General features: G+C 36.0%; 1 protein-coding gene across 2 annotated transcripts in view; it reads left to right on the plus strand.

The window, feature by feature from the left end:
- The window catches only part of LOC138692665 (aquaporin AQPAe.a-like), a 55,430-nt gene that overhangs the window by 24,837 nt on the left and 9,081 nt on the right, over positions 1-21,512 (plus strand). For both annotated transcript variants that reach the window (XM_069815784.1, XM_069815793.1), the window contains exons 2-4: positions 1,277-1,324; positions 3,027-3,234; positions 15,766-15,909. In XM_069815784.1, coding sequence (XP_069671885.1) covers positions 1,323-1,324; positions 3,027-3,234; positions 15,766-15,909 — 354 coding nt within the window. In that variant the 5' untranslated portion in view covers positions 1,277-1,322. The remainder of the gene's footprint in view (positions 1-1,276; positions 1,325-3,026; positions 3,235-15,765; positions 15,910-21,512) is intronic.

A 21,512-nucleotide genomic window follows, 5' to 3' on the forward strand; every position in this document is an offset into this window, starting at 1 on the left:
TTTGTTTAAACTTAGTACTTTGCGACCTTTTTATTATGAATTCTCTAGATCAAAAACCCCCTAATGACCATTTTGTTGATAAGAGAGGTTATGCCTACATATTGCTTGCTAAGAATGAATTCTAATGATTTATATAGTTTGAATTCAAAAAGCCGCTGAATTTAAAGCAAAAGGTTTGTTAAAAGTCACTGTTAGGTTGAAAATGTCCTCTATTTGCCACCAGTTACTATCAAAATCCTTAAATTTGTGAACGTGGATATAAGGGATTTTGAATCTATAGGATTCATATGGTCATATATTGCATATGGACGCGGATATTCTCTTATTTATTGTCATTCATTCCGACCATTGTTAAGTACACGCAAATGAATGCTTGTAAAAGTAACTGCAATGGAAAGCAGTTTCAAAAAATTAAACACTTTACTTTGTACGATGAAAGAGTAATGGAACGGAGAAAAATTCTGTCCGGCGCCGGGATTTGAACCCGGGTTTTCAGCTCTACGTGCTGATGCTTTATCCACTAAGCCACACCGGATACAACCCCGGCGCCGGACAGAATCGTCTCAGATTAAGCTCCAACTCTTGGGTTCCCTCTAGTGGCCACCCTCTGCACTACGTCATAGATGTCTATGAACGTAGGACCGAAGTCCACACATGTGCTGAGGTGCACTCGTTATGAGTGACTAGTTGGCCGGGATCCGACGGAATAAGCGCCGTCTTAAATCACGAAGTGATTTACACATATCATATATATTATTTTATCCGGTGTGGTTTAGTGGATAAAGCATCAGCACGTAGAGCTGAAAACCCGGGTTCAAATCCCGGCGCCGGACAGAATTTTTCTCCGTTCCATTACTCTTTCTTAAAATAATATATATGATATGTGTAGACGGCGCTTATTCCGTCGGATCCCGGCCAACTAGTCACTCATAACGAGTGCACCTCAGCACATGTGTGGACTTCGGTCCTACGTTTATAGACATCTATGACGTAGTGCAGAGGGCGGCCACTAGAGGGAACCCAAGAGTTGGAGCTTAATCTGAGACGATTCTGTCCGGCGCCGGGGTTGTATCCGGTGTGGCTTAGTGGATAAAGCATCAGCACGTAGAGCTGAAAACCCGGGTTCAAATCCCGGCGCCGGACAGAATTTTTCTCCGTTCCATTACTCTTTCATCGTATGATGACGCAGAATATCTGCATGGAAATATCATATGTACTTCGGTACATTAAAATAACTTTACTTTGTGTTAATGATTGAGGTCTTTTGTGCTTACAGAAATAACCTGAAGTAAGATCAAGAAATCCCAAAACATTTCGCCATAATGTAAGTACGTACTAGGATTAGTTATTTATTTAATGTTGTATTCCAATACATGAATAAGAATCAAGTCAATTCTATGTTCTTCGTTTTATATGAGTATTTTGATGTACGAAGAAAATGAGTTCATATAGTGCTATAAAAACATGCATATTAAAATTGTCTTCAAAAGCTAAGAATTCTTGCTCCCCATTACAAAACCTGCCTCTCTTTGTGTCTGTGTAAATTGTGTAATCATTCAATCTAAGCAAATGTTACCGAATTTGGAAATAAAAATGTCACCTTTCATTATAATAACATAACACATTTTCCTTGACATGGATTTTTACATTTACTATTAAATAATAATTGATTTATATCTGCATAATACATTAAATTTTAATGATTTGATATGTACAATTTTTCTGTCTGCGTATAACTCTTTCTTCTAAATTTTCAAGCTCATTTTGATCAGAATTTTTACTCGAAAATTGTAGTCTGATATCTTACTGTTGTATATAATAAAAAGAGTATTTTGTGTGCAATGTGAAATACGGAAGATAATCTTCTTTCCAAATTTGATTAATGTGTTTTAATTACTATTCGAGAAAATTAACTATAATGAGAAACATCATTGACAACATGAAGGGTGTATCATATTGATGGGACACATTTCAAATCTTGTTTCTAGACATGGAAGAAGCACATTTATTAAGCACTCTGTGTAATTCACAACCAAAAACAGTTCAGCACCATGTTCATCTCTTTCTGTCACCGTCTTTCTCTCTTTCTGCGTCCGACTTTCTCTTGATTTGTCACCGACTTTCTCTCCTTCTGCCTCCGACTTTCTTTCGGTTTGTCTTCGTCTTTCACTCTTTCTTCCTCCAACTTTCTCTCTTTCTGCCTCCGACTTTCTCTCGATTTGTCTCCGTCTTTCTCTCCTTCTGCCTCCGCTACTTTTCTCCGTCTGTCTCCACCTATCATTCATCTGTCTCAACATTTCTCCCCGTATGTCTCCGCCTTTCTAGCCGTCTGTCTCCGACTTTTTCTCTATCTCCATCTTTCTCTCTGTATCCGTTATTTTGTTATTTTTCTCCGTCTGTCTCTATCTATCTATCTATCTATCTATCTATCTATCTATCTATCTATCTATCTATCTATCTATCTATCTATCTATCTATCTATCTATCTATCTATCTATCTATCTATCTATCTATCTATCTATCTATCTATCTATCTATCTATCTATCTATCTATCTATCTATCCATCCATCTGCCCGCCTGCCTGCCTGCCTGCCTGCCTCCGGATTTATCTCCGTTCGTTTCCGTCCTTCTCGTTTTATCTTAATCTTTCTTTCTCTTTTATTTTCGACTTTCTATCTAACTTCACCTTTCTCTGTACATCACTATTACTCTCTATTTCTCTTGTCCATTTCTGTCTGTCTTTCTCTCTGTCTCTATTTGTGTTTCTATTTTTGTCCCCGTCCTTGTTTGTCTCTGTCTTTGTGTGTACCGGTATGTATGTATGTATGTATGTATGTATGTATGTATGTATGTATGTATGTATGTATGTATGTATGTATGTGACCTTGTTTTGTCTTCTGCCCATCTCTCTGTCTGTCTGCCTCTCTCACACGCACGCACACACACACACACACACAAACGCACATTCTCCCCGTTTGCAGTATTGTTCACCATTCAATATTAGCATTGTTTTATTTTTCGTCAGGGTTGGCTTCAAGCTCGACACTTCGATATTCGGTCCGTACTCAGGGACTGAGATTATACAAAGATGTTTGGCCGAGTTTCTGGGAACATTCTTGCTGGTGTTTCTTGGCTGCATGGCTACTGGATTCGAATACATAATGCCACACGTTACAACGTTTTTTGAACTCTCGTGCTTTAACTTTGGACTGGCAGTCATGATACCCGTTCTAGTAAGTGTCAACTTCATCATGTTCAGTTTGTTTACGATGAAGGATAAGTAACATAAATACCTTACCGTACTGAATTTGAAGGAAAATGTAATGAACAAAACTTCGCTCTACCACTATGCCGAAATCTATCGACGGGCGCACCAACACAAGGAATGTACAACTGCACATTCTTTGTTCAGCCTGCCCATCCTACTGCTTTGCGTCTTGGTTGCGAAAGCGTCTACCTTTATGTGCTGTGGTGGTATAGCAAAACATTGTTCACTCTATGTTGTAATAGTCTTAAAATACTTATATGAACTTTTTGAGAATGTTCGCAGGATTTATTTGTCAAATGTAAGACTCACGCTTAACATAAACAAACAATACCTATGTATTATATCGCGCATGTGAAGACTAACTTTTCTTTTGCTCCTATCTGTTATGTTGCAGCTTATTTTATTTCAAATATATTTTTCGTATTTATACGCCTCTGTTCGCGATATATAATACTATACCTACTACATTCAAAATGAAAAATTGACGACACACATTAAACAGAATATGACACATTTACAACTAGCCGTACCCGTGCGCTCCGCTGCACCCGTTAGAAATAAATATAAAGTAATTACATAATTAAAATAGGACATTTGATCCAGGGAACATTCGTGTTTGATAGAAGGATAAATCGTTTAATATGTTACTTAATTTAAATTGTATTTAAATAATTAAAATGCTATCATTTTGGTCCAGAGACCACTCATTTGGTGCAATGACAATTCCTTTAACATGTTTCTTAATTTTTATTACATGCAACCATACTTTAATGAAAACTGACATATCATTTAGATTTAATGTGTATACTTTATTTTACTTGCTATATGTTTCCATTGAATTATGATAATAATTTAATTTTAACCCTTGTTTTCTACGTATTCAGTAAATGGCGCTTGGGCCACTATGGTTCTGAACCCTTCAAATAACTTAAATTATATTATATTATATTATATTATATTATATTATATTATATTATATTATATTATATTATATTATATTATATTATATTATATTATATTATATTATATTATATTATATTATATTATATTATATTATATTATATTATATTATATTATATTATATTATATTATATTATATTATATAAAAATGTGTTGATAACGGATGTACACCGATAAGTAAGTTTTTAATTTGTTATAGGGGCTCTTGAATCTCAGGAGGAACAAATTTTATTTTACAACAGCGCAACATAATCTGCTTGGCTCATAACCCAATTTTTTTGCATTGCATTTAATGCATATGTATTTTATGTATTTTAACACGATTCAATTGAGCATAGTTAAAATTTGGATTATAAAATAATGGAATGCTAAGCTAACATATTATTACTGCATACTAAATCAATACAGTCTTGTGGTTCCTTAATTCTCTGAGATAAACATTATTTTAAGACATACAGGAAACGAATACACAGAATAGCCTATCAAGTTTTCTATGCATAAGAAGCTATTTTAATCTTACATGTCCTCAATTCACTCAGAAGTTACTGTAATAACATTATAGCATTATGTCCATATAGAGAAACTACACTTTCCAATGGTGAAATAATAATTAATTACACAAATCGGTTAATTTAGCTTCCGACATTACTTCATACAAACACAGAAACATTCTCTGTAGGCTATGATTCATAGCTTTCGATTGTTGTTGACCAAGGCCCCTTATAGACGAATTCGTATGTTTATTTCATTACACCGCCTTAGATGGCAGTTACTTTAATTTTACAACTCATTTATCTCATTAAATATCAGTCCTATCAAAATTTTTCAAAGAATAAAACTTATCGGAAATGATTTTTAAAGAAATGTTTGTTATGTAACATTTTTCACAAAAATCAATAATAAGCGAGATATTTCGATTTATTTAATTCAGACCCCATTATAACCCCCCTTTTAAATAATGTATTTTGAATGCCATATAGCGTAAAATGTAAGTTACAACGAACTTAATTTATATTCCAATTTTCATCGAAATCGGTTCAGCCATTATCGCGTGAAAAGGTAACAAACATACAGACAGACAGACAGACAGACATACAAACAAAAATTTCAAAAAGCGATTTTCGGTTTCAGGGTGGTTAATTTTATATGTTAGGACCAATTATTTTTGGAAAATCAAAAATTACCAGAAAAATTTCGGCTACAGATTTATTATTAGTATAGATATTGCCAATTTATTCGACAAACACACTATTATTCTCAAACATAGGCCTATTATTTTTAAGCGTTGCCATTACAAATTTTCATCTGGCAAGAATACAGATCACTTTTAAGGACAATTTCACTTTATATAAACACTGTCGTATATTATTTTAAGAAAAAAATATAAATTGCGAAATAACAATTCGTATGCCCCAAGAAAAGTGTGCTAAGTAACAAACTATTTGTTCCCTTCCCCCTGAGCACTTCAGTCAGCGTTTACATCAAGGACGATTCTTATTTTGGATAAACTATATAAATTTCCAGTGGCGTATATCAGCCGTGGCGAAAAGGCCATGGTGCGCCGAGCCACTGTGTAAGCTGCAACGTGCATAGCACCTATGGAGGGAGGCGGACAACAGAAGGGGAAGTTAATGTTTAGGACGTGTAACGAAGAAAGAAATGAACAAGAAAACATAGGACACATTATCACAACCTAAAATTAATTGTCTTCAGAATGTATCTGCGACAGAGTTTCAAAATCAGGAATTATGTCACTTACTGCCAGTCGTAGTTGATCACGAAGGTATTTGTCTGTCAGTCGTGATCTAAATTTGATTTTTACTATTTTCATTGTTGAAAATAATTTTTCACAAACGTAAGTTACAGCGAACATGGCTTCAACAGAGCAAGCGAAAGAACGAAGCTTCAAATATTTATTTTTTTTTCCAAAGATTTGAAAAGTTCAATATCTGTAAAGTCCTTGCATCTAGCTTTCATTTAACGTCACATTGTAAATCTGTGAGTTTAAATTGAAAATCTAACCGCATTATTCGTACATCTGCTGTAAAAGAATCGACGTACAGAGATGATAATGATAATGATAATAATAATAATAACACTTAACCTTTTAATGTTTCATTAGTAACATGTAGTAACTTATAATGCCGTTTTATGTTATACAACCGTTTTCCTAGTAATATTTGTGAACAAATCATACATTTAATATTTTCATCATATTGTAAGCAAAAGAATGCATCCTCCCATCCTACCTGAAACTTTCGTTTTTTGTAGAGGTACATGGTTTCGAGAGAGATATTGCGACGATACGCCACTCGCAGGTCCGAGACAAATACAAATGGAACGGAGTTTGACTCCAGTGAGTAAGAGGGTGGGGGTTGTAGGTAGGAAGCGAGAGAAAAGCACCGCGAGCCACGATGTGCTCGTGAGTCGCATTTTCGCCGCGGCTGGCGTACATATTAATGAAATGTTTGTGATTCGTGTCATTAAGTTTATCGAGATAACAATCCAATTTTTTTTATATCCAGGAGTTGGCCTAATGCATATTATGTTATTTACTACAGAAATTATATGTAGCCTACTTTATATTTATATTGGGTATGAAATAATATTCAGTGGCTTACCGTCAATGTAAGCTAAAAAGCTCAGCTTCCCCAGTTAATAATAATTTCATAATAAACCTGCAGTTTATGGACAAAATTACTTATTAATTTTAATAGAGTTTATATTTATGCGTTAAATATTGTGATGCGGCAGCTCAGGATGATTTGTGATGCAGCAGTAAACAGGAAGCCTGCACACACCAGCTTCCAAGCAGACTGGTTTCTTTCACTCATTCTTCTGTGTAACCCACCCCGCAGATATTCATCTCTTTCTAAGGTCGCAAGGCACGGAAGAAGCTAGCTTTTACATTGAAAGATTCTGAGTTATCCCTTTCGTGAGTTGTGTTCAGTTGAAGTGTTAGTGTGCACTGTGGCTGATATAATAAAGAATGAGCGAAATAACAGTTCCTGACACCAATTTACTTGAATTTTTAGGACAATTCTATTATCAAGACTGACTTACGAACAAAAGTGCGATTTAAAAAACAAATGACCGTGTCTGTTTGTTAGAGATATGTGTAAACCATGAAATCATATTTTACTACGTACCATTTGAGGTCATGCCTTATTGGTGTTACTTACGAGGTTCCAACCAATCTTCGGACTGGTGACTTGACATTGACTACTATTTATTTTAAGGCTATATTTTTGTAATACGTTTTCTCATATGTACGTGAAAGACAACTTGAGTTAGCTTCCCCTGCTCAAAATTTCATGCTACGCCACTGATAATATTATGAATAATATGTTTTCCCGTGGCCAATGAATAGGTACAAGTTTAAAGGGTTGGATAACTCTTACACCTGGGATAGGGGTGGAGGTCGGGGTGTGCTGTTACCTACACAATAATGTGCAGGTAACAGCACACACATTTTTTCGAGCAGAGCATGGTTGCGCCCCACGGTCAGGTAAGATGCAGCAGATAAAAAATGATCCCTGTTTTGTGGGCATAGTTGCGCCCCGTTCCCATCAGGTAGAGAAAAGGGGTATGGCATAGTTGCGCCCCGATGAAATAGGTACCGAGATAAAGACATTACAGCAGGAATGTCAAGGTCAGAGCACGCGAAAGGTGGTCCTAAGCGCTCTCGGGTTCCAATGAATCCGTTCTACAAGCAGTAGCGGTGAACAAGAAGGGGTGAGAAAAATGAACTCTATTGGCCTATCACTGCAAGATGAATTAAACTGCTCTTAAGTAATAGATAATGTGTTACTTTCATACAAGAAAACAAGAAATAAAAGCATGTTTTGCAGCATGTACCGCTCTAATAAATGCAATTAATTATAAAATAGTAGGATATAACAAATAATAAACATAGCTTCTCTTTAACTTAAGCAGTTTTACATAATGAGGCCTATAATTAGCGTAGGCCTAATTATTGTTATTAACTGTTACATAATCATGTACTATAGTCCGACCATCGGATCTGTGCCCCCGAAAGATATGCGAACTGAACCTTAATTCCTTTTCAGCCTCGGCAATTCATTTCTCTCCCTGTATTCCTATTTCTCTCTTTTCTATCCCTCTCTCTTTCTCTCCCCCACTACTCACAATTTTGAGCCTTCTTGCAGGACAGTTTATTTGCACTTGCAGTCCAGTGTTGTCAACTCAACATGAATACTGTAGCACGGAGTGGTGAAAGAAATATTATTAAGCAATTAATAGCATTTTGCATAAGTCAATCAGGGTCATTAGACCTATTTAAATTAAATCATGAATAAGTAATAATTAACCTTACATTATTATAAGCAATATTCAAGACGGAACTTTGGCAACATCCCTATTCGGAAGGTTCGTGGCCTGCTGTTTGACGTAGTGGGAGAGAAACGGGTGGAATGGGGTGAGTAGAGGCGTTAACTTTTCCAAGAACGACGACAGTGCTGAAGGGGCATAGATCCGATGGTCCGACAATACTTATATAAGCATCATCACACTTCTAGAAACAAATTTAAATTCCTGACTTCTCGCGTAATTCAGAGGTGTTTTTTTTTCTTCTGATTTTTGCTGACACAAATCCAACTTGAGCTGGAGTAGGTCAATATCTTTAAATCGTCTATGGAACTCTTCCCAGAGATTTTTTAAAACATAACAGTATTTTACACTGTTGAACAGGAGGTCAATGACTGAAGGCGTTGAAATTATAAAAATTGTGCTGTGAGATCTGCGACATCCACAATTACATCTTCATCTGAAAGCTTTTAATAATATCTGTTGACACAAATTAATTCATTCTGTCCTTGCGATCTCAAATTCAAAACGTTCAGATGCTCTAATACTTAGTTACGTTCCTCGATCCATGTAGAGTCAACTAGTCCTGGACTGTCTCTGTTTTCCTATTATGAATTCTGATAAATATTCACGTAATTCAAAATATTTGGACAGAACAATATCGTAATAGTGAGAAACATCGTTAAACTGAGAATTTATGTACGAAAATCTGGACAATTTATAGACACAACTCCTAACTGACATGTAACGAATTTACGCCATTAACAGCACACACTTTTGTTTCTACTTTATTCTGTAAACATAAATACAATGCTGTGAGGAAAAAGCTCTACAATATATCTGTACATACATTTACTACTATTTAATATCAATAAAACCAAATTAATTTGAATATTATATAATCCTGTAGATGAACTAATAATTTCAGGCGTTCGACACTGCTTGTCTTTGTAAGTAAACAATTTCCACAAACCAACCTCATCTTTCACTTACATAAGAAATCAAGAGTCCAGTCAGCCTGAAACTTACTGAACGACTTCTTCATCAATGTGTAATGTACAACCAGCGAATAGGGATTATAAAGAATGGACACTTCGCGTCGGTACCTTTGATGTAGCTGGACTGATTTCAATGACCTTCAAGCCAGCTAGAGCGTCAGATTCTGCCTTCTCCCTAGAGTTGGCGCTGACATCACACCAGCTAGCAGTCGACACAGCGGAAATATAACACATACAATTAATACATCTAGGTACATTATATACTCAAATAAAATAAATTGGATCCATAAAATAATAAATCCTTCATTAACTGTAATGTCTATACTCTAGAGTTCCTTTATAATGAGAGTTGAGACGTTGACCCCAACAACAATTAAAATATGTAATGATTTGATAGCGCTGAAAATGGAAAAACTAAACTCTTACGAGAAGTAAAACCATATGCCTATATTATATTATATACAAATATTAAACGAATTCGATCTTAATTTTATAATGTATTATATTATTTTATAATATAATTTATGATATCTGAAATATAAAATATTATTATTATAACTAGTTTGTCACTGAGAAATAAGGAAAAGCTGTTAACTTGAATTTATTTGAAGCAAAGCGTTACTGGATTATGCAATAAGGTAGGCGATGTTTGGATCCTGTGCCTTAATTCTATTCTCAATTATTAACTTAGCGTATGCTCGATTACACTACCTCTAGCGCTTGAAAAAGTGGAACTAGCCGCTGGCGCACAGAGAAACAAAACACAGGCAAATTAGCTCAGTGTCCATTCTTTATAATCCCTATTCGCTGGTACAACCCTTGTGTTCACCAGTACTTGTACCTACGTGCCTTACGTGCTCTGATCAGCGCATACGGGCTATGAGCACGTTCGCGTTCTCGTTGACATCACTGCATTACAGGAACTCGAGCCTCGTAATCAACCAACCTTATTGATTTCTTATTCGATTTAATATTCATTATCGATACCGTTAAAATGAACACCATGAAGTTGGCAGTACTTTATTAACTGTTGTTCTACTGTTTATGCAGTTATTATCGACAGTCTACCGTAGAAATGAACACCGTGAAGTTGGCAGTATTTTATTAACTGGCATATTCAAATGACTGAGTCGCTGGAATATGATGCCTAAGCAATCTTGACATTTTATTAGTGATTTTCACACCGACTGTGGCGCATAGTGAGGTTAATTTACCACTATAATATTTTTAAGTAATTTATTTATTTTATGACAGTCACTTTCGTGTGTACTATGCCCATCGGGGCGCAACTATGCCATGCCTAGGCCTCCCAATTGACCGCGGGGCGCAACTATGCCATACCGATTTTTTTTCTGCGCCAAATTTGTTGTTTCTTTGTAATTGAGGAATACAGTTATATATTTGCGTCAACGACATTCTGTCTAAATATGTTTTTTTTTTTTTGTGAAGTTGGTAGAATATTGGCCTAGCAAGAGCGTTCAAGGACAATTCTGTGGTGTTCGGGTAAAGGGGTATAAGTCATTTTTTTTGTCCAGATGAAATTTTGTTCCCCAGATGAACACACAAGTTAAATTATACAAGTGGGTGTGCAAAAATCAAAGAACACAAGCATTTGATATGTTTTATTTGTGTAGAAAATTATTTGTAATAAGGTTCCAAGTTTAATTTTCATTTATCTCCGAACTCATTTTTATTACTTATCTCCCTTTACCCAAACACCACAGAATTCGTCTCACTCTGCTAAGTGGCTTATACATTGTTTGGTTTGTCCTATTTACTTTCACAAGAAGTACATTATTACTTGGTTTTGATATGACTGATATTAAGCTAACATGCCCAAGAATTGAACAGTGTCGACTGTCTTATAAAGCACTAACAAGGGAAGGGTTTCGGCTCGAACAGGAAATTTTTGGTTAAAAATTTGTACAGGCGCTTACCTCACAATGGTGACGAAGACCGTAAAAGCATTCATTTGTGTAACTCTTCGTTTGGTTGGTATTGGTCAATACACTTCTTTAAAAATGTAGCCTAAATGAGAATTCTCTATAAAATGCATGAAACAGCATGGGGCACAGCAATAAGCATAACACGCAGAAGCAACACCTGAACAATCTTCTGAACCACACTCCAGTGCTGAAAAATCAAATGCTACCTGAATTACATTTTTGAAGTCCGAGACTTGTTCACAATTCACGTAACCAACTGACAGCCGGGAATACTGAAGCATAGGGCGATATACTGGAGCAGACAACTGGTTATGAATAACAGAGTGCATTTTCAACAGTAATCTCACTAGACGTTTTGATTTATCTAGAGAAAATCAAAACTCGGGTGGGATTTAATTGACTATTACACGATTAGAAGAACGTATATAAAGATTAGAAGTAACGAAGTACTCCGATACAATAAAATATTGACTTACGAAAATACAACTGTCTTCAAATGTATTATTGTACCATCTCAACATTACAAATATTACGCTAGATGCATGCTAGATGGCAGTAATGTCTTTATACAGACACTGTAATGATTACTATTCAATAAATCTTAATATTAAACAATCTCTGATACGTGACTATCCATAATATCATATAGCAGAAGTTTTTTTTATCCTCTCAGAGCAGAAGCTATAACATAACCTAACTAATATACACAAGTGTTAGAAAAGTTTTAATTAACGACGATGACATAAAAAAATAAACATGAATAATTTTAAAAGGAATAATTATTGAATGTACAATTTTCAAATTTGAATGTGGTTGGTGGTTCAATTGATGTTATATTGGACGTGTGCGTAATAGAAGTAGAACTCGTTGATTTAGGCCTACATGGTGTATTCAACTTATTCAGAATTTCCGAATGAATAATTTTAAAAGGAATAATTATTGAATGTACAATTTTCAAATTTGAATGTGGTTGGTGGTTCAATTGATGTTATATGGGACGTGTGCATAATAAAAGTGGAACTCGTTGATTTAGGCCTACATGGTGTATTCAACTTATTCAGGATTTCCGAATGGTGCTCTTCATTTATTTGTAAATCGGATTTTAGAAGATGCATAGGTATGATCAGTGATTTTTATTAATTCTTGTTCTTGAATGCCAATGCGAGTCATATTTGAAACTGCTGTGCATTGACTGGAGTGGTTTGTAATTTTATATATATATATATATATATATATATATTTTTTTTTTTTTTTTTTTTTTTTTTATGTCCAGACCAAGGCAGTTTCAAATGTTGGCAAACAAAGAAACAAATGCTAGGGACGCGATAAAATTAAACAAATGCTAGGGACGCGATAAAATTAAACAAATGCTAAGGACGCGATAAAATTGTGCGATAAGCAGCCATGATTGGTTGAAATACGTCCTTTCGTACCGTTTTATTGGTCAAAAGTAGTATGACGTAGTAAGAGTGTAATAGTCATTGTAAACACTCGATTTCCCAAGTTAAGGTCTGGATTCTCAGCAAGAGTCCTTATGTAATCTGTTATCCTCCGAGCATATATTTTGTATTGTCTAAGGAAATACATATCCAGAGGCTGGATATATTTAGTTTTTTTAGGTGGAATGATCATACATTCCATGTCCTAGCCTTGGAATGATTAATTTATTAAGGTTGCGTCCTTGTCCGTATTCAATGACTCACACAACAATGTACACTTTTGATTAGCTGCAATATTTTCAGACAGAACGTTGGAGAAAAATGTTCTTAAATGGGCTTTAGACATTTTACCACTCGCACTAGCTTCTAGGCTAGGCTAAGCTTACGGGTAAGGTGTCCCATCCCCTTAACTTGTGCAGTGCTCTCCCCACCCCTCAACTTGTACAGTGCTCTAACAGACAAACCACACATTACACCATCGAATGCTTTTGGGAGCTTTACAGAGATGTAAAGATGGGCCTGTATACAAATTTTGGATACGAAATTCCTGTTCGAGCCGAAACTCTTCCCTTGTAAGAGACCGCATTCCCTCCTACAATATGGGCCGAGCAGTCGTCTGGAATCACACAACCAAACGTGTGTGAGGAGTTTCATAGAAAATTCAACGCCTTATTTTACAGCTCACACCCTGACATATTTAAGATAATTTCAGTTTTAAAAAACATGCAAAAGAAACTTATCTGAAAATTAATGGAATACACATGCAGGCCCATAAAAAAATAAATTAGGAAACAACTGAATATTCATAGAAAAATACAGATAAAGTAAAATTTCTCTCATTGCTTTTGTGAAGTACGTTCCCTATTTAAACAGACTCCTCATATGACCGTCTTTCGTAAAAAAATCATTTCACTTGTTTATGTCGGGTTTTGGACATTAAAATATAAGAATACAATTTCTAATTTTTAACCACACAACCCATTTATTCGTGTGTTAGTCTGCAGTCTGGGAAAGTGGAACGTAAAATTGTGCCCTAATATCGTAACGTGATACCAACCTAAAGCAAAAATGTTCTTGAATTTATATATATATATATATATACAAACATGTTACGGCGCTACAACAAATGACACAAGAACATTATGGCGCTATCGGAAGTGGCGCAAGTATGGTACCCCGATTTTTTAATTAAAATAATAGTGACACGGAGAAATATAACTAACACTATTTTGGTTTCATGTACCGTAACATAAAAATGATTTTAAGAACTTATTTAAACGAATTCCGAGACATTTGGGCGTCCCGAAGAGTTTTCATCGGAACATAGGACACTTGTACTTGTTTTTTGAAAGATGGGACATGACAGTTAAGCGGCCGAGCTTGGAACTACAGTGCAATGTTGCCAATATGGACTACCACGCTGCCAGCTGATGGTATAGTGAGGATCAGGTAAGAACAGTTCCTAAACAGCAAACATTGCCGTCTTGTCAGTGTTGCCAACTGTTACCAGATATCACACGATCCAACATACTGAATGACTTATTTACGTACCGTACTTTACCTTAATGTTGAAAGGTTATTCTAAATAATTCAATAATTAGTAACATATTTTCGTAGGCAAACTATACGAGAAAGGTATCAACATGTTAGGTAATTTGTCTGGCAATATGAAATTCATTGGTTTGACTAAACAATTGACTCACGAGACCTAATTTAAAAATGTATTTTGTTTGACCACATGAAATTGTTAGTACTAACTCCGAAAACTTACCTGACTATAGTCTTGAATTATAACCACAACCCAACACATAAAATAACTCATGTATTAATATTAATTAATTAGTATGTTCAAATTTCACTAGCTTCAAGTAACCGGCTCAGAAATCTAGTACAATTTTAATTTCATGGAACTCCAGTACTGACAACATTTGTCTCATCTGCCAACATAACAATTACAAAATCACTACCATTTGTAGTATTTATCAGTATCGAAATTCTAAACGAAGTTGGTAAAAGAAAATTCAACCTGCAAACAAGAAAATCACCAAAATCCACTAACATATGTAGTAATAGGAGAAAAATGGTTAGGTTTCACCCTTAGGGTATGAAGTAAGCTGATCCGGACTATAGCTAGCAATAGTCGTTAAGATGGCTGATGTTAAAACATTCATTGACAATTGACGCGAAGGTAAAAAAACAATACAAAAATCGACAGAGAATCAAAGACGAAACGTGCCAATGCTAACATTGTGTGCACAATAAATGTAGCCAAGAGAGCTATTAGGCACTCGCCATATGGAAACTGTAAGTTTGGCAACTCAACCGTTGTTACCATAGCAACAGGCCTACCACGCTATGTGACATTCAGTTGTTTATCCGATCGCAACGCTCCTGTCATGTCCCATCTTTAAAAAAAAAAAAAAGTGTAGCTACAAATCGGGAGTATCCTGGAAAATATGGACTGAATAACAGGCTTACCTATAGGTCTACGTATTGTTATTTATTGTTCCTTAAAACAAATACGTGTCAATTGAACAGTGTTGCAGGTAAGATACAAAAATAATCATTTCACCCTAATCATTTCTGTTTCTCTTTAAAATATACTGTCTTCATATTTTAGTTTTACGAATTCTTTGACTGTAGGAAAATGTCCCTCTTCATCTTAAATTCCTGGTTACGCCACTGCTAACTAGCATTTAAACCCTCATTATGTGCGGATGTTGTGTGACTAAAATAGATTCTTGTGAACCGCGCTTTTAACTTATAATTTATTTTGTTTTACTTCCGCTCTATGAACATTCTGAATGTGTATGTTCTTTTATTACAGATTTTCGGCCATATCAGCCAGTGCAATATCAACCCAGCTGTCTCCCTAACACTAGCAATCATAAATGTTCTCAAGCCTGCCATGGCTGTACTTTATGTTATCTGCCAATGTTTAGGAGCTATCACAGGATATAGTGTTCTCTACGTAAGTAGGCTACTTCATATTTCCCGCTTTTGGTGTGTTTCTTTACTATACGAAGGCAAGTCAAAAATAGAGTTATAATAAATTTTTAGTTATCAAATACATTAAGTAGGGTCCAGGTTGATATGGTCTTCCAGTACTGGCAGAGACACTGGATCAAATGCATACAACTCTATGGGGATCATAGGCGGAGAGAGAACGGTTTCCTTGGGGGGGGGGGGGAGCAAAACCATAGAATCTCGATATAACGATAGTATGGGGGACATCATTTATCTCCTCCCCCGTTATAGATTGACCTTGGTACAGTATATCGGAATATGATCATTTAATAAAGGTATTGTAAAATAAAGTAAAACTGTAACAAAATATACAGACAATTTTACTTTTTTCCCTCTTGTACAGAGGAGGAACCTGAAGGCTTACACTGTAGCCTGAGGTTTATTGTGCTTACCACTCCTTTTCTGTGAATGACTGGGTAGCCGAACGGCCGTGCTCTTGTACAAGTACAGCACGCCGCACCGTGTACTTAAACCGGGCTGTTGTATGGATGATGATATGTGAATTAATGATGGCGAAATGAGTCCGAGGTCCAAATTGAAAATTACCCAGCAATTCTGCTTCAATTGGTTGAGGAAAAAACCTCGGAAAATCCCCAACCAAGTAACTTGCCCCAGCCAGGATTTGAACCTGAGCCCGCTCGTTTCATGGCCAGACTTGCTAACCATCACTTCACAGCGGGTGGACCAATTTTACATTTACTCTATCTGTTTATTTAAAAAAGCAAGATGTCATGTCAAATGTAAATTCTAATTATTTTATTTAATCTCGTCTTAAAGTTTATCGCCGCGCTCTCATGCTTAACATGTCTGCATCATACAATAACGTGCGGTATGCTTTTAAAACACAATTTTGCCGACCGATTGTTGCTCTGTAGGTTTCACTCTAAGCGTCACGTTGTCACGTCTACTTCCTCGATAACAATAAGCACTAGTTTGTTATATTGTTAAATGACCATTATTATTATTATTATTATTATTATTATTATTATTATTATTATTATTATTATTATTATTATTTCATATACGAATACGTTGACATTCTTAACTCTTTAATAATAATTTTAATCACATACCTTAATGTTCGTCCTCAGCACAAGACATTGCAACCTCGGTTTTAGTCCACGTGGGTTAGACAAGTAGGTGTCATTTAATAATGGAAGCAGCTTATTGGTTGCAATATTGAAATTGAGGCGAGTGATTGGAGCGGCGACATAAGAAATTGAAAACAGTAATGCGATTAAATTTCAAACACCTGCCGAATGTTATGCACGAGGCCGCTCAAAGACCTGCCGAATGTTAACCATGAGAGCGCGGCGATACTTTTTTCTGCATTGTTGTGCAGTATGTTACTCATATTTCTCCAAGTGGCTGCTTGAACACCTGCAGAGTTCTAACACATCAGCACAAAAAAAAGTTACAGTTCTTCCATTCCTTAAATGGGGCATAGAAATCTAATGCTACCTCCACACTCTCGCCGAGTCGACCCGATTGCCACTCGGCGAGTCACTCGGCGAGCGCAAACCGTGTTGTTGCGAGCGATGTACCCGTCCACACTCTCGCCGAGCCGAGCCGAGGCGAGGCGAGGCGTTCAGTTGTGACGTGTACACGATGAATCTACCGAATTGCCGCTGCATCAGCTCTGTGTGCTCTTAGTTATTACAACTATTGGTAACATATCACACCAAAAAAGTCGGAAGCCTCGGAAAAAAAAAAGATGGTGGATGAAGCTATACACAAAAATCGGACGAGATGAATTTGCCGATATTACATTATTTCTCATTTAGTATAATGTAACTTGTCTATGAACATTTCCAACGTGGCAACGATTTTATTATTACACAGTATATCGACTCTAATGTTATCACAATATCTTAATAGGAATTTATAAATGATTAATAAAAATATGATTATTCATTTGTTTGCCAGGATAATTAAAGCCATTTAAAACTACATATTAATTTATATTGCAGGGACATGATAGAAAATATCTTTAACTAGCAATTTTTGTGAACCATCAGGAGACTTTGATAACTTCTGTAACGCCAATTATTTCGAAGAAAGACACAACTGAGAAAAGCGATACCAGACAAATTGCGGCTCGCCATATTGGCAGCTAGAATAACTGAAATATATTGAACAGACAGTCGCGGAAATTTGATAAGTGGTGGTCCTCCAGCTTGGGGTTTGGGCGAAGGACTAACAGAGCTTGTTGCGAAACCTCAATATAAAATTTATCTTTTGAAAAAGTGGAAAAATTCAAGTACGTTGGAGCAACAGATAAATGACACTCGAGGGGAAATTAAACGCAGAATAAATATGGGAAATGCCTGTTATTATTCAGTTGAGAAACTTTTGTCATCCAGTCTGCTCCCGAAAATGCTGAAAGTTAGAATTAAAAAAAAACAGTTACTATATTACCGGTTGTACTGTATGGTTGTGAAACTTGGACTCTCACTTTGAGAGAGGAACAGAGGTTAAGGGTCTTCGAGAATAAGGTGCTTAGTAAAATATTTGGGGCTAAGAGGGATGAAGTTACAGGAGAATGGAGAAAGTTAAACAACGCAGAATTGCACGCATTGTATTCTTCACCTAACATAATTAGGAATACTAAATCCAGACGTTTGAGATGGGCAGGACATGTAGCACGTATGGATTAATCCAGAAAAGCATATAGTGTGTTAGTTGGAAGACCTGAGGGGAAAAGATCTTTGGGGAGGCCAAGGTGTAGATGGGAGGATAATATTAAAATGGATTTGAGGCAGGTAGAATATTATGCTAGGGACTGGATTAATTATGTTCAGGATAGGGACCGATGGCGGGCTTATGTGAGGGCGGCAATGAACTTCCGGATTCCCTAAAAGTCATTTGTAAGTAAGTAATTGAGTACAAGAGTCTAAACCAATGGTATTCACTAGAAATTAAAGGAGAGCCGAAAGTGGAAAATAGGAACTTGCCGAGAGCCACAATGCATTTTACAGTATCGAAGCTTAACAAAATGCGCAGATTTTTAATTATTATTTAATTTGGTGTATTATTATTATTGCTATTATTATCATCAGCATCATCGTGATCATTATCAAATATTTATAATATATTACTGATATTTTGAAGTTAAAGGGCGGACTCTGCTATCCTTATGCAAATCATACGATACGAGCAGGTTGATTTGATGTTTTATTTCACCTGTAATCTGTTTTGAATGAGTTTGGAAATTTAGAAAATAAAGTGTCACATACAGCTACAAGACACTCCTTAACAATCACCGAATCTATAAATAGCTTAATGTCTGCTACGTGGCACGATGCTTTTGTTGTCAATTGATTTTTATGTACAGGGAATACATTACTTTCTGTACAGATATTACGGAATTTTTAACATGTTCAGTTTCTCTATCTTTGATTGAGAATCTTTTGAGTACCTGTTACAAAAATTTGATTGCACGCTATGTCTATTAAGATAAAAACATTTATAACGCAGTATTATATAAAGACATAGTAAGACATGAGACATGACACTGCTGTACCTTTTTAAAAATGAAAACAAATACGCGTCGTTGTTGAACACCTTCACTGGCAGTAAGGATGCAGAGTAACCAAAGATTTCCCCAGTTGCACATTATTACAGAAATTAAAAAGAAAAGGTAAAAAAATAGTAATAGCAGGCCTAATATTAATTCAATAGCCGCAATAAATCACTTTAAGAGCCGCATGCGGCCCGCGGGCCGCGTAGGGAGAACCACTGGTCTGCACTTTTTGTTATTGTATCTGGGGTCACGCTCGGGTTCACCATTCGCTTCCTTTGACTCGGACACCAAAAACCGACACGGAGCGGAGCGCAGGCGAGTGCGAGTCTTGGCGAGCGCGAGTCTAGGCGAGACACGGAGAGGCGAGGCGAGCGCACCGTCCACACTCTCGCGCTCGCCTTGGCTCGGCTTGACTCGGCGAGAGTGTGGAGCTAGCATTAAACATTCAGAAATTTAAAATAAATATTATAGTCCAGACACATGATCTGAAGACATTAATTCGTCAATTTAAGCATAGAAACTTAATCATAAACAAAAGCAAGAAAAATATTTTGAATTCAATATTTCATAACGTTAATAGAAAAAAAAAAAGAGTTCGGCCAAGTTTGACTACTTCGAGAAAGATCGCATCAATTTGAATCCTGCCTAATGTATGTCGTAAGTAAAAATTGTAGGGCCTGGTGGGAAATGGATCTAGATCCCATATTTTTAAACTTCTGAGAAAAAAAAATATATATATTTTTTTTTTTTCCACCGAGAATGCAAGTAGTCAGTTATGTTTCTCTTCTTCAATGAAATAACTAAGAAGATTAGACATACCCCATAATCAGTCTTGGGTAAGTTAGTTTTTACTATCTGAGTTACAGTTACAACATAACGTATATATCGTCTATAGTATAGATTCTATACGTTATGGTTACACTTAAGATAGGCGCTCGCTTACCGGAAAAAAACGTTCAATGTGTTCGGATTTTTATTATATAGTCCCGTCGCTCTAATTTAACGCAGCCAATCACGTTGCAGGTCGGCTACATTTGAATGTGTGCGTCTTGTGATTCGCTGGTGAAGACGTTAAGCATTTCCTAAGGCTCGATAAATACTTAATATAATCGCCCGCCATTTTGGCTCTTTCGTTGGCGTTCGCAGAAAGGACACGAGGACGTTATTTGCCGCTCAATTATTTACTGAATTACAGTGCGTTTGATTTATTATCATAGGAGCTACAACATGATAATATTTAACGGTGTGGCAAATAGATCTCTCGTCTATTAGCTCGGCAACGAAAGAACAAAAATGGCGAACGATACTACCTACCTAGACTTTATAGAGCCTTGACTTCCTAAGACGTAAGCAAAGAGGAGGAGTCACGCCGGGAATAACAGCGTCGCGACTTTGGTATCGCTCACTTGTCCGCTAAGTGTTGAATTTACCACTAGAGCACAAGAGCGCCCGCAGGATCCAATCTCAGTGGTAGCAACATGCTCAGAAAATTAAAGGAAATGGATGGGCGAAGAGAGAGAAAAATTACCAATTCTGAAATCTAAAGTACCTTGCGAATGCATTCATAGTTTAAAGCACTTGCTTTTGTGTAATTGTTTACCGAAGGTTTTAGAAAACATGTATCGAACACGTAGAGAGAAATAAAAACCCCTTAAAAAATAAAAATATATTCCTTGTGGACGCCCTTACTAGAGCACATTATTTCATTGTAATGTTTTGAATTGAATATGGAAATAAAATGAATAAATCTGTAACTTAAATAAACTATGAAGAACTGCATTGTTGATTCAATATTTCTCGAGTTTCATCCCATATGTCCCTTTTGCACATTACATTGCTGTAATTTGATAAAGCTCTTCACATTGTTGAACTAACAAAATAAGCTTCATATCATCCATTTAATTTATACCTTCAATATTACCGCTATTGGAGGGCTTGCAATCGATATAATTTTCATGACATTCTTTATTCGATCTTGGCGGGTACAGAAATCCGTTTATAATTCTATGGCCAGAATTTTGGAA

The sequence above is a fragment of the Periplaneta americana genome, chromosome 2, assembly GCF_040183065.1.
Source record: "Periplaneta americana isolate PAMFEO1 chromosome 2, P.americana_PAMFEO1_priV1, whole genome shotgun sequence".
Classification (NCBI taxonomy): Eukaryota; Metazoa; Arthropoda; class Insecta; order Blattodea; family Blattidae; genus Periplaneta; species Periplaneta americana.